Genomic DNA, 15,076 nt, shown 5'->3' on the forward strand with positions numbered 1-15,076 from the left:
ACTGTTATTTATGTTACATGAATTAGAGGACATTAATATTCTATTATTCTAAATAATAATTCCAAGATTGCTAACCATTGCCATTTTGAGATATATTTATAGTAGAAAGCAAAGGCAACATTCAATGTAAATAATTATAAAAGAACCAATGGAAAGACATACCTCTAACAATAGGTGTACTTGGTGGTGTGGCTAAGTGTAACCAAATATATTTAATCTCTCTGCCTTCAAGATCATATTCCATCATATCACCGTGTCTAGCTAGACTTTATTTAAGTTCAACATTTTCTTATTGTCAAATGAATGCTGCTGACACTGCTGTGAAGACCAGGTAAGAGATTTATAAACATAAAGACAATCAATGTAGAATGGCATATTAGAGAAAGGGAGTTTTAAAACTTTGTCTTATGGGCAAGAGTTTCGTAACCTGGAATTTCTTGTTAGTCTTCCTTTTGAAGCTATATTAAATCATTCTGTCATACTGTGGAATGTATTTTTGGACTGACTTCATAGATTTTAAAGAGAATAAACAATGACAGGGTTTTGAACCGAAACTGAGGTGTAGGTTTTTGTAGCTGTATCCTCTTGGGAATATGACATTCAGAAATAAGCTGAGCTTTTTGGGTTTTGTTCTTTATTTTATGCTTATTTATTTATTTTTCTGTCAAGTCTGTGTCTTTCCTATTGATTTATTGCTTTAAATGAGATGTGTAAGAGGGAAGTTAATTTAGTTTGTTGTGCAAGTAAATTCCTTGGCTTGTTTGAGGAATTGTCTCAAATCCCTATCTCTTTGCAGTAGAGAGCTAACTTGCTTCTTTGTTAGGGAAGCATAATGTCATAAGTGAGATTCACATTCAATTATGGCAAAAGGAAGGATGAGTCACACAGAGACCCACTGCAGTCCTCATGAGACACCTGCACAAACCTAGGCAGTGTGTTGGCATGATGGGGCACTTTTATTTTTTATAAATTACGTAGTTAATTTTAATTTTTGTGTCTTTCAAATATTAATGGAATATGCTTTGCACAAAAATAATTAAAAGTGAGAAAGAAAATTCAATTTCTAAATAGAAATCTTAGGTGTAAAAGCGGTCCCCTACTCCAGTAAATGCTATGCTTAATCCTTTTGTGAACAAATCAGCAAAAGCTTTACTTACTTTCACTGCCTATGCTAAAAATTTGAATATTGTAGCTTCTTTTCAATTATGTTAACTTCCTTCTTGCACCTTCCAGATGATGAAAGCACAGCAACCATTCTTCTAGGTTTGCTCCTGGTTTTCTTTTTTTTTCTTCTTCTTTTTCTTCTTTTTTTTTTTGTTTTAAATTTCAGACAGTGTCAAGGCTGACCTTGATCTAGACTCCTCCCACCCCAGTCTCCTCAGTGCTAGAGCTGTGGGTATATACTACCATGCCCAATCATACCTTCTGTTGCGTCCTCTTTCAAAATCTTCCCTGAACAAGAAACTTAGGTTTACAAGGACTTTAGGTCAGATAAATAAAATAACAAGATTTCTCCTTGTCTGTGGCAATATTTAATTTTAGTCTCTTTACATATTTATCAGTACAACTTCTGGTTTAGCCTCCAGTTTAATTCAGGGACAGAAGTTAGTCTAAAATTTAACATCCATAGTTTGAGAAATTTTTTGATACTGGCCATATTTCTTGGATGTGTATATGAAAATCAAGACATATGTTATGGCATGCTACTAGTCTCATTTGTATATCCTGCTAATTTCACACATCCAAGTGTTCCAGACCACAAAACAAAGTCTGAAAATCGGGTCCCTCATAAAGCCATCCCTATTGTCTGCTCCACTGATAGTCCCACCTAGAAAACAGTATCCTGTGAGCAATCCCTATCCTGAATGAGTGAAAAAAGATTACATTTTAGTCTAACTCAGAACACTTCTCACTTGCTTGAGGTAAGAAAAGGAGGAGGGGTTATAGGAGGAACATATTACATTCTAAACCTATTATCTATTCTGACATTCTTTGTTGATTAATAAATATGATTTCATTTTATATGCATCCATTCATGATATTCATATGATTGCATAAGTATTAATTCTATATTAAATAATTATTATTTTAGATAGTAACACATTTTATGTACTTTATTTTAAAATTTTATGTACTATATAATAGATGTGTAAAACCTACTTTGCATTAAATTTCCAACTAATAAAGGATTTTACCCAATAAATGAAAAGTAACAGTAAGATACTATATAAAACTAGAACTGACTTCTTGCTAAAAAATGAATAAAGTGACTTATGAACAATTGTCCAGTCCAGTGAACTATTATATCTATTTTAAAGATTGCATATATGTATGTAACTGCAGATGAGGCTGGCATTAGCAGACAAAAATAAGTGCAATAAAATCAAATCTTTTGAAAATGCAAAAAGAAAAGAATGAGATTAATATATGTGACATATTCCCCAGTGTCTTTCTTATTAGCAAGTGTAGCAAATATTAAAGGTTAAGCGTGTTGTATGACAGCTGTTACTGCCTCCTTTTAGGTTGCTTTCAACATAACTTTGTCAGATTGTGCTTGAATATGCAAATCTATTCAAACAAAAACTGTTTTCCAGAGCATCATTCACCATCAATTACATACCTTTTAGTATTTATTTGTTCACCTACTTATGAAATTTCTCTCAGTAATTGACAGAAGAGTTTTCTAAATGTGTTGCAAAAGTATTTATAGATGTACCACATGTATTTAATTTTCATATTATTATACTTTTGTCATAAACATATAGCTATACAATTAAAACAAAAGTTTTAGCATCAGTAGTGTAATTATTTGAATGTACTACAGCAAATAAATAAAACTTACTGTTCCTACATATCAAAGTAGATTCTGGCCCTTTCAGCTGATGTTATCTAGACTTGAATGTAGAGTTGAGGAATACATGGTATTGTTTGGTTTAAGTAGAAAATTATCAAAAAATAGGGTATATAAACAAGGGTCCAAAGATCAAATTTGGAAGGGTCCAAAGGTAGGAATCACATTGAAAGATAGGATACCTTAATTTAAGCCTGAGTCCAAGACGTATGTGTTTATGGTTGCTAATAACACTTGGAAGAGAGAGGATTATTAAGAAATACCAATTATTTAAATAAAAATGGAGCCATATTTTTGTATTTCTTTTTTGCTAGAAAAGTGGAGAAATTTGTTTATTCAGCATCTTCAGAAATCTACAAGGCACATCATGTTGAGCAACGTTTTGCTGTGGTCTCTTCAGATAAGTCTCCTAGGGATCAGTTTTGGCGGGAACGTTCTCATCTGGCCAATGGAAGGCAGTCACTGGCTAAATATTAAGATAATAATAGACGAACTCATAAGAAAAGAGCACAATGTTACTGTCCTCGTGGCTTCCGGTGCACTTTTCATCACACCGTCGACGAGCCCATCTCTATCATTCGAAATATATCCAGTGCCCTTTGGCAAGGAAAGAGTAGAAAATCTGATCAAGAGTTTTGTTTTGACATGGCTGGAAAACAGGCCATCTCCTTCAACTATCTGGAAGTTCTACAACGAGATGGCCAAAGTCATTCAGGAGTTCCACACTGTGTCCAGAGGGCTCTGTGATGGTGTTCTTAAAAATGAAAAGCTGATGACGAAGCTGGAAAAAGCAAAGTTTGAAGTTCTGTTATCAGACCCAGTATTTCCTTGTGGTGATATTGTAGCTTTAAAACTGGGAATTCCATTTATCTATTCCTTGCGCTTCTCTCCCGCTTCCACAGTAGAAAAGCACTGTGGAAAGGTCCCATTCCCTCCTTCCTATGTTCCTGCAATTCTGTCAGAGCTCACAGACCAGATGTCTTTCACTGACCGAGTAAGAAACTTCATCTCCTACCGAATGCAGGACTACATGTTTGAAACTCTGTGGAAGCAATGGGATTCCTATTACAGCAAAGCTTTAGGTATGTAGCCATTTTTGTTTTATCATTTGAATATAAACAAGGCTTCATTCAGTAAATTCTTCTTTAATTGTGTAAATATATAATTTTAAGTCTACATCATAGTGCACTAGTATTGTCACATGCAAGAAGGAAGGAGTATTTTTAAACAAACATAGGTTGTAGAACTATGGGGACCGATTTACTAATTTTATGGACTTAAAGTTTCGACCTTTATATGAATAAATTTTTTGACAAATAATTTGATTGTTAAATAAGACTAAAGTTTATTTAGAACTTAGATGGAAATAAAATTTGCCTAGAAATTTCAGTTTTGTGTAGATACATCTGGAAGAAATTACATTTTTCATAAGCTTTGTGTTGTATAGATCATCATCTATAAACATTTTCTTACATACATATAGTCCCCAACTAGTGTTTAATAAAGACCTAATAAAGGTCAAAAGATATTTTCATTCTTTATTTGTTATATTTGTACACAGCTAACTTAAGTAAAAACACAAAATGAAATACCTAATTATTTTACTTGAATTCCTTAAATGCAATATAATTTTTTGGTGAGTAATTACAACATATTATTTAATGTTATAAAACATGTATATTGATAGCATCATTGTGTCTATAGTTAGTCTAAAAGTCAAATAGCCTTTGCCTGTTCTCATTTTTTTTTCTGAGATTTGTTATTTATTCTTCACTAACCATGAATTTCCTAATATTAACCAGGCACTGGCTTAGATAAGAAATTGCCATATGAATGATATAAAGCTGTAGGCATTATGTTTATGAAGGGAAGTATCTATTAATTATGCAGGAAAATTACAGAGATAGGGTAAAAGAGATAGGCTTTGCTTGAATGATAGAAGTGAGTGGTATTCTGAGATATCTTTAGATTTCATCAGGAAACCAACAGACAGGAAATATTAGTCTCCCTGAAAAACAATCAATGGACTGGAAATTGTGCCTAAGTTGGGAACCAAAACTAGTATAATATATTCTGGGTATCATGTGTGCTGTACTATCAGTGTAGGTCAATATGAGAGGTGGGAGATATGAGAAAAGATGGTAGTGATGTCAGGCTTGTTAATTCAATGTTTACGTGTGTGTGTGTGTGTGTGTGTGTGTGTGTGTGTGTGTGTGTGTGGTGGCATATGTACACATGTGTGACAGTGGGTGCTTGTTCGTGCCAGATGTTAAGAGGAAGATGTTGGGTTTGCTTCTCTGTCACTTTCTGCTCTATTCCTTTCAGACAGCATCTGTCATTGAACTGAACCCTTTATCTAAACAGCAAGCCCCAGCAACCTTCACATTTCACACCGTTCTGGGTTACAGACACATGTGGTCATAGTCATAATTGTTTTCAAAGTGAGTCCTGGAATCTGAACTCAACTCCTCATGCTTCTCCATCAAATGCTTTTACCTACTGATCCACCTCTCCAGATCCTTGATATATATTTTTAATAAGTCTCTTATAAGATATACTAAGTATTTCAGCTTGAAATTGTTTAGAGGGATTAGTATTGACAAAAAATATTTTACTGAAATGGCTGGACATGCAGAGACTGAGTGTAGGGCTTTAAGGCTTTATTACTTCATCATTCCAGGAAGTGTACAGTTGGGAAGGTGGATTAAAAATGGGGGGGAAAATCATGTACAGAATAACACAGTTAATCAGTTTGTTGACACACAGTAGGAGCCTACAATTGTGTGGACACAGAACAGTAATACTGTCTGTTTTCATCCACATTTCATTTGTCTTATTTCTAACAGGAATGTTTAAATAAGTAACAGAATTCTTGAGTATGTAGAGTTACATTATAAATTGATAGATACTACACACCTAATTTGTATTAGCTTATTAGACATAGTTACTTAAAGCTGATGGACTCTGTGAAGACAGATAAAAGATGTAAGATTAAAATTATTTCAGTATTTGTGATTTCAGTAAGTTATAAATGACATGGTTAACCAAGGTAATGATCATAAAAGAAATAAAATTTGGTAGTGTGAATAATATATTTCATTTTTGTGTATGTGCTACTTTGTGGAAGATCTGGCAGGGTCCAATACCTAATGAGTTAAATAGAATGTTTTTTCAGAAACAAGGCAATGGATTGATGAGAAGTTGGAATACCATCCATATGAAGACAGTATTTGTTTTCATACATTCTTCATTCTATGCTTCCTGCTTTCCCTGCACATTCAGGTTGCTTGCTCTTTTTCTGTTTTCTTACTTATTATATTTCTGGATTTGCCAGGAAACAAATGGTTTAAAATCAAGCAATGGGTTTACATGATGAAAAGATCTTTGGAGATACCTGTAATATTTTCAAGATGCATAGTTATCACTATGCATTTATAGGGTGGTAGATGCTATCAATATTGTTTTTGTTCTGATGCAATATACCAGATGGAACTCTTCTCAAAGAGAATGAAACAAACAAGAAATTATTCTCACATTTGATGAGATATGTGTCTTGTTGTTAAGTTCCAAAGTTTATTATCTCTTTTGGAACATCAAATTTTGAGTTTGATTTCACTCATCTTCATTAATAGAGCTGGTGAGATTCAAATTTAGTTCAAATCTGTGGACATCATCATGTACAGTGGAGAAATTACAATATTTGCCAGTACTTGTATGATCTAGCTCTACTTATTAACTAATGAATGAAAATATTAAATGACATCAAGCAGGCTTCAAAAATGATAAACAAATGGTTCACAAGAATTTCATAAAGAAAAGTACAGGTTTCTTCGTAATAATACCTTGAACACTGATTGCTTCCAAATATAAAGTAATTTTAAATTTACACCTATTAATTAGAATAAATATTCACAAATGAGTTTTGGATGCAAGTAGAAGGTACTGAAATCAGATGAATATGACTAAAATCTGGGGTGCCTGTTTTAAGTTTTTATTCTGTGTTAAGTACAGTTAGCAACTTCTCTGACTGTGTTAACCTTTGTTCCATGATTCATAAACTGATGATCGATTTCAGCATGTAAATGATGAATTAGTCCTTCTGCTCATCAGAGAAATAAAAGATAGATCCGATGACTCTATTGGAAGCTATGAAGATTCAAATAAGTGGACTGCATTGAACAGCCAAATAAGTTCTTTAAAAAGATGGAGAGGTGAAGAAAAGGAGAGATTTCATGGAAAAATGAAGCTCTATAGTTGGTCCAATCTCCTTTATGTAGTAAACAGGGTACTTAATGTGTGCAGCATCTCATCTACTACAAGAGAAGAACTACTTGAAGCATCTCTGGGTCTTTCTGCATTATGTCATCTTTATATCATCACTCCTATTGTCAACAAGCCACCTTCAACTTTGCAATCATAGTTCTCATGATGACTATGCTACTTATCATACCTGTGAGATTATTTGTCATTTAACCTTCCCCAGGATGGAGTTTCAGAATCACCCCCAGGATGGAGTTTCAGAATCACAAAGCCCATTGTTCTTTGCTTTTAAGTTAGTGCTGATTATAGAATCACACTATTCTAGATTCAGGGCAGACTAATCTTACTTAACAATTGTTCATAAGAAAATAATGAGGGTTTATGCAAATGTTCTTATATGTTACCTAGATATACAGCATCATGTTACTAATTGAATTATCCTCTTCTGACTCAGAATGCCTATATAAATTTCTTTTTTTTGCCAAGGCATAGTAGTCTGGTGATCGGAGGGATATGAACACTCCTTTTTAAAAGATCAGGTAAGAATAAAAAATACTGACATGCTGGAGTAAATAACTCATTTTAGTGCAATATATCATTGATGTAGAACAGTAATGAGAATGATGTGGGCAACAAGTTTGGATTTCCTTCTACAGGGTCATGTGAATTTATCATCTGTTTCCCACCCCCCTGTTCTAATATGAGTTTTTATAATGGCTCCAAAGATATTCAAATTGTCTCAAATTGTCACAGCTGAGGAAATAAGTAAGCCAAATTTCCCAGAGATTACTTCTCTGTGGGAGAATGTAATGAGAACCACATAGTGGGTTCTTAATCTCATATAATTACTTGGAATTGGATCTTACAATGTCAAAATTATACATTTTTCCAAGACATGACTATTTTAAAACTCATGAATCTGTAGTAATAGTAGCTAGTGATAATTAACTTCTCTAGTTCCTAGGTGCTGTAATAAAAGTTTCATATATATTGTGTCACATATCTTTATAATTAACTTATTCCACATCATACAAGGAAAATTATTATTACAGATAAAGGTATTGAAATTTCAAAATATCAGGCAGATTAAAGTAAAATTATATACTAATTGCTTAAAGAAATAGTATTCAAATTTTCTTACTTTTAGACTTTTGTTCTAATTTGTTTTTGATAACTTCATATACTATTACTGCATCTATATCACCCCCACCTCTCCCATACTTTTCAACTCCTTCTGACTTCCCCCTCCCCTTCCTAGTCATGATCTTTGTCAATTATTATTATTAGATATATATGCACATATATGTATTTATAGATGTATAAGTTTGACTGAATCCATTTAACATTGCTTATATGTGCGTACGTCCAGAGCTCATTACATAGGATTTGCAAACCAAGGTAGGGGCTCCCCACTGAAGAAAACTGGTTATCCCTTTGGGGAGCTGTTAGCCCCTTGTAGCTCTTCATCTAATATGGGACAATATCGAATTCTCCCTGCCTATATTGGCATGTCAACTGATGTCATTATTCTGTTCTTTTATAGGCAACCATATTGTTGAGATCTCATGGGTGCATTTTCCTGTTGTGTCTAGGGGATCAGAGGTGTCCTGGATCCCCTGTTCTTACAACCTTCGCACCCTGTCTTCTTAGATTTTCACCGAGGCTTAGCTATAGAGTATATTACAGTTATATCTGATGAGGTTGGACTATCTCAATAAACCCACAGACCACATCATCCTAAATGGAGAAGAACACAAAACAATAACCACTAAAATCAGTATAGATAAAGGCCTGTCCACTATCCCTGCTTCTTTTCAATGTTGTGCTTGAAGCTCTAGCTAGAGCAATAAGACAAAGTTAGGAAACTAAAAGACTATGAATAGGAAAACAAGCCAAGTGGTCCCCATTTGCAGTTGATATTGTAAGAGATCCCAAAAATTCCACCAGGAAACATAAAAATGATCAATAGTTTCAGCATTAAAAAGTAAGTAGCCTTATAAAAATAAGCAGCTCTATATAGAATGTAGTATATACCAATAACAAGCATGCTGAGAAAGAAGTCATGGAAAATTACCATTCATAGTAGCTTCAAAAACAGATCAAAGAAACTTGACTTAGGGGCTGAAAGAACTCGGAAATGAAAGATGTGACTATCTGAAGGAAAAGATCGAGGAAGACACAAGAAGACGAAAAGACTCTCCATGCTCATGGATCAGTAGCATTAATATTGTGAAAAAGACCATGCTACCAAGAGCAATTTACAGATTCAATGCAATCCCAGTCAAAGTCCCAAAGACATTCTCTCAGAAATAGAAAAAAACAAAAACAAAAAACAAAAACAACTAAATTAAACCAAAGGAAACTAAAACTCCTACGAAATCACAAAAGACCCTGAATGGCTAAAATAATCCTAAACAAAATGAACCATACCGAGGGATTACCATACCAGACTCCAGAACTTTTTCTTCCAATTTAAATGTAAGATAAAAATTAACCAGTCATTTAACATAGCTTTCTTTATTTGAACAATCTTAGATATTTTCCTTTCATTTTTTCTAAAATTTGAAATTATGTCTTTTGCCTATTCTTAATTTGCTGCATGAAGTTTAATTACCTGTGTTGTTAACATGTTATTACTATTCCTTATGGAATAGCTCTCTGATGTCTGAGATCCGTTGTCTTGGATATTTTTGCTAGCTCTAAGAGATGTCTGTAAACAATCTTTAGATGAAAATAAGAAAAAGAACCTGCACATTTCAAATGTTATTGTTTAAACTTAAAACAGGTAAATTTTATATTTATTTTTTATAATATTTTCTAAAACACCACCAAATTTTTAAATATTTTAAAGTGAAAATAATATAAATATTGAATAATGGTGGAATATATAAAATTTAATATATATTGTTATAAGTTTTATGCTCTGACCACTACAAAGCAATCAGGAATTTAAAGGAGCATCTTTTATATATTTAGGATACGATATAATATATTATATAATATAGTATTACATATAAAAATTAACTGAGAAATTTTAAATAGAAACAAATTATTTTAACTAAATGCTGTATTCAGATGTTTATTTGAACCAGGTACTCATTACTAATGGAGACTACATGATTAATGTAAAATAAAGTATTAGAAATTAATAAGTAATTTTATCTAGCCAAGTGTCACTTTCATTATTAAATTATTAAATCAGACAGATTTTATATGAGTTTTTTTCCATTTATGGAAATTTAACTCCATAAGATAATACCTACAAACATCTGTAAATAAAATGCACTTGTATATTTTGAATTTGCAATTATGAAATATTTTGGTAGCATATGAAACTAGGGAGCAAAATACATCAGATACTTAAAGCAATGCTCATGAAAATAAGCTCTTTACCATCCAAGTATAATCTTTAAACAGAAATACATACATCTGCTCTTAACTAAATGCATCATTTCTTTATCACAGATTAATAATGCTGATGATAAGATAAAGCTAGTCATGGCTATTGCTCTGATCTCTTTGGCTATTACCTCTGTATTTGGCTCTGTGTTTCTTATTCACTAAGACAGTTTAGAATTTTGTCTACATTTGGCGCCCAATGTGGGGCTCAAATTCATTAAAAAACTGTTGGTGGCCTCGGCCAGGGGTTACAGGTCCTGGCTCCATCAGAGTTTACAGGCCCCAGGACCTGCTGGAGCTATAAGTGATCCAGCTGCACCGGATCAGAGCTGCACTCAACCTAGCTACAAGTGGTTACATGCCTCTCTCTGGGGAAGCTACTGCTGATGGTAAGCTAAAGCTAGTCATGGTTATTGCTCTGATCTCTTTGGCTATTACCTCTGTATTTGGCTCTGTGTTTCTTATTTACTAAAACTGTTTAGAATTTCATCTACATAACAAAGTTGTTTTACCATCCAGAAAGTATCCTTTAGAGGCCAGCCTGGGCTACCAAGTGAGTTCCAGGAAAGGCACAAAGCTACACAGAGAAACCCTGTCTTGAACCCCCCTCCCCCCCAAAAAAAGTGAAAAACTGACTGAAATTTTCCTATTTTAAACTCCCAAGTAATTTAGTGGTGCTGCCAATGACATTTTTATGGCCATCAATATGAGATCTTCCATACTATCCTCTGGCTTCTGTGTTTCATAACTGAATTGGCTGCAAAGTACTACAGAAATCTCTAAATTGAAGATGTCTCCTCAGAAATAAAAAAAAAAAAGAATGACAATTCTGACAGCACACCTTTCTCAAGTTTCTCTTTCTCCCTCTTCTTTGCTCCTTTAGTTACTGAGGGACTTATAACTTCAGGATTCAAGAGTACCTGATGTGTAGCTGGAGTTTTCTCTCTGGGTTCCGCCAAGCCCTGGCAGTCTGACAACCCCCTTATAAAATAAACATACAGACACTTATGTTATTTAAATTGTTTGGCCAAAAGGCTAAGGCTTTTTGTTAGCTGTTATTATATCTTAAATTAACCCATTTTTTAAAATTATAAATCTATACCTTGCCACATGGCTTGTGGCGTACATGTTGGTACTCGTGGTGGTGGCTGACAGTGATTGGTTAATAAATAAAATGTTGATTGGCCAGTAGCCAGGCAGGAGGGAAGTATAGACAAGTCAAACAAAAAAATTCTAAAAACAAAAAGACTAAGTCAGAGAGACGGTGCCAGCTGCTGCCATAAGTACCAACATATAAGATACTGGCAAGCCATGAGCCATGTGACAAGATATACATTTATAAAAAATGGGTTAATTTAAAATAGAAAAACTAAACAGCTAAAAGCCTGAGCCATTAGGCCAAATACTTTATAAAAAATATGTCCCTATATGTTTACTTAGTTGGGTCTGAATGGCTGGCTACAGGACTGGTGAGTGAGAGAGATTTGTCCTGAGCATGGGCCAGACAGGACTAAAAAAACTCCAGCTACACTGATTGTGAAGTAAAGCTGCTTAATGTCCTTTCTTTAACTTTGCTTTTTATCCACCTGATCATCTTATCCTGATCTTTGTTCTCATGGCTCTGTTTAATGGCATCATGGTGATTCTAACATTCCCATATTATGTAATTGCCTTTGCTTGGTTCGGATTCACTCAGTATTTCAAGTGGTGCCTCTAAACCCATGTCAAAAGCTAGATCACTAGTTCAATCATCAGACTCTTTAATCTGCTAACTTTGGGAAAATTTATAGAACTATTAAAACATCATATCATTGCTCTGAGGGAAAGCAGTCTTCGTGGTAGCTCTGCAGAGACGGCTGACTTACAAAGCAATCTAACAAATTAGTTCACCAGTTGTCTTTCATTTATACCCAAGAAAGGTGATGCTGAGAGAATCCAGACAATTCTCCAGCATCCCAAACCTTCAAAGGATAGAACGTGTTTGGTTGGGGCTTACTGTACTCCTGGCTTCCTCTTGTTTAGTCTCTTATATAGATCATGTAAAACAGACCCTATTTCATCAGCCTTCAAGGAACTGTGTTTTGAAGTGTTTTAAATGATGCCATATGCAGGAAAAAGATTATCACCTGTAACAAGGAGGTGGGAAGCAATGATGAATTATCAGAGAAAAGGGGCATCCTCTACACAATGTTTACTAATGTACTCCACCATCCAATCGATCTAAAACTTCTAAAAGTAGTTGTTGAAGGAAATAGACAGTAAACGGAAGTTTTCTAGCCTTTCTTCCTAAATGTGAATAATAATGCTGATTCAGCAGTGAATCAAATAAAGTTATGAATAGACTCCAAGTTGGATAAATTCGTCATATTAGTTTTAGGACTCGATTACAGTTCTCAATGAATTGAAGGAGGTAACACACAGTGTTGGAGGGTCTAATAAAGCAATATATACAGAAATGCCTTATAAATGGATCTATCATCACAGAACACACAGACACACATTTCATAGCATCTTTTCATTACACTTTGACTAGATTTCTTTCCTACCCACAATATAATCACATTGATGCTAATATTAAGTTCTATTATGTAAGTTCCTTCTTAACTTACATAACAAATGGCATATGAATGAGTGTAACTAGACTATCACATTCAATATTATTTTACCTGCAATCTACCTAAATACATTGAATTTTTCTTTTTATCTTAAAAGAGTCACAGTAGACAGTTTTTCACAGTGGATGCCACCATGATTAAGAAGTTTTCCCAGTTGCTTGTTTTTCATTTGGCTCTGACTGAAATTGTCCTCAGCGGGAATGTGCTAATTTGGCCTACAGATGGCAGCCATTGGTTAAATATTAAAATCCTTCTTGAAGAGTTGATTCAAAGAAATCACAGTGTGACTGTCCTGGCTTCATCAGAAACTCTATTTATCAACTCTAGTCCTGATGCCTTTGTGCATTTTGAAGAGATTCCGGTTTCCTACACGAAAAACAACATAGATGAAATAATTGAACATATGATAGCCCTGTGGCTAGAGCACAGGCCGACACCTCTCACCATGTGGACTTTCTACAAAGAGCTAGGAAAGCTCCTTGAGACTTTCTATCGAATTAATATTGATATCTGTGATGGTGTATTAAACAACCCCACACTGATGGCAAAACTTCAGGACCACGACTTCAATGTGTTAATAGCCGACCCAGTAACAATCTGTGGTGACCTGGTGGCTCTGAAACTGGGAATTCCGTTTGTGTATACATTGCGCTTCTCTCCAGCCTTTACAGTGGAGAGGCACTGTGGGAAAATCCCCGCACCGATCTCTTACGTACCTGCAGCCTTGTCAGAGCTCACTGACCATATGTCCTTTGGTGAAAGGATTAAGAACACCATATCTTATTCTCTGCAAGACTATATATTTCAGTCCTACTGGGGAAGATGGAATTCATACTATAGCAGAATTCTAGGTGAGTCTCGACATCCTCCTGCTAATGACTCCGAGAGCCTTCATTTTTATCCATTGAACTAAGTTACCCACTCCCATGGATGAGCCACAAAGGAGTGAATGTACTTGGGGTGTATCTCTACAAGTTGTTAATTACTGTTTTTGTTTAAGAAAATTCTTCAAAAAATGTTGTGGTCATATTAATTTGTTTGCAGTTATCATTCATTTGAAAGAAAATGTTCTTATTTAGCCAGTAGCTTTACAATGTTTAAAGAAAAATTTCAAATATCAATAAAATCTCCTTTACTAAGGTAAGTTATGACATAACCCTACAAACAAAATGGAAAATATAGTGATGATATATAATCCTCTGTTCTTCAGCTTTTTTTTTAATCTGCGAAGAAAAATACATTAGAAAACATAAAAGAGTATCCTTGGAAAACCCACATTTACAGCCTAGCCTGCGGTCCCCTATTCGTCCTAGACACCTCAGGAGGGCTACTCATCTCTCATCATGATGCTTCTGTTTCTCTTGTGTGTCTAAAGCCTTTTGGCTTTAAGGCTTCCTTATGAGAATCAATCAAATAAAATAATGTCAACTGAGAAACTCACTTCTGGATGGTTGTTTTTATTACTGTTCTTTCTAATCCTCATGAGACTTCCTCCCATATATATGTTTTTTTTTCTTTCCTGACTAGCTTTCTTCCAGCTATGTTAGTACTCAGGGGGATTAATTAGTTCACAGATTAGCACTGAATGCTGCCAACAGCATTTGCTTTCAGAAGTTAGGTGCAAAACATTCTCCTCTTACATGCTGTTCACTCTTTTCTACCCCCCCCCATTCTTTTCTTTTTCCCACTTTACCCCTTGTTTTCTTTGTGTAAAGAAATATTTACAAACATAAATTAGGTGCTTAATAATTGCCTACATATAAAAAATATAAATAAGTTTAGAACTTACATTCTAAGTTAAGAATATAAAATGTAAAATATCATATGTACCTATAATGTATATTTATATATGTTTTATATATATTAACCGGTGATATGTGCTATGTAGTAGAATAAGAAAAGAAATGTTTTGGAGTGAAACTGACATTGAAATTGTACTTATATAAGGGAC

The 15,076-nt window shown here is 34.2% G+C and overlaps 1 protein-coding gene across 4 annotated transcripts in view; it reads left to right on the forward strand.

The window, feature by feature from the left end:
* The first annotated feature begins 301 nt into the window (after window positions 1-301).
* Window positions 302-15,076, forward strand: part of LOC118592241 (UDP-glucuronosyltransferase 2A1) — a 29,549-nt gene continuing 14,774 nt past the window's right edge. The window contains exons 1-2 of one of the 4 annotated variants that reach the window (XM_036201054.1): window positions 302-331; window positions 3,166-3,933. In XM_036201054.1, coding sequence (XP_036056947.1) covers window positions 3,219-3,933 — 715 coding nt within the window. In that variant the 5' untranslated portion in view covers window positions 302-331; window positions 3,166-3,218. Of the gene's footprint in view, window positions 332-3,165; window positions 3,934-13,240; window positions 13,977-15,076 lie in introns of those variants that run through there. The other 3 variants (XM_036201052.1, XM_036201055.1, XM_036201053.1) reach the window with 3 other exon arrangements.

Source organism: Onychomys torridus, chromosome 10 (genome assembly GCF_903995425.1).
Source record: "Onychomys torridus chromosome 10, mOncTor1.1, whole genome shotgun sequence".
Taxonomy (NCBI): Eukaryota; Metazoa; Chordata; class Mammalia; order Rodentia; family Cricetidae; genus Onychomys; species Onychomys torridus.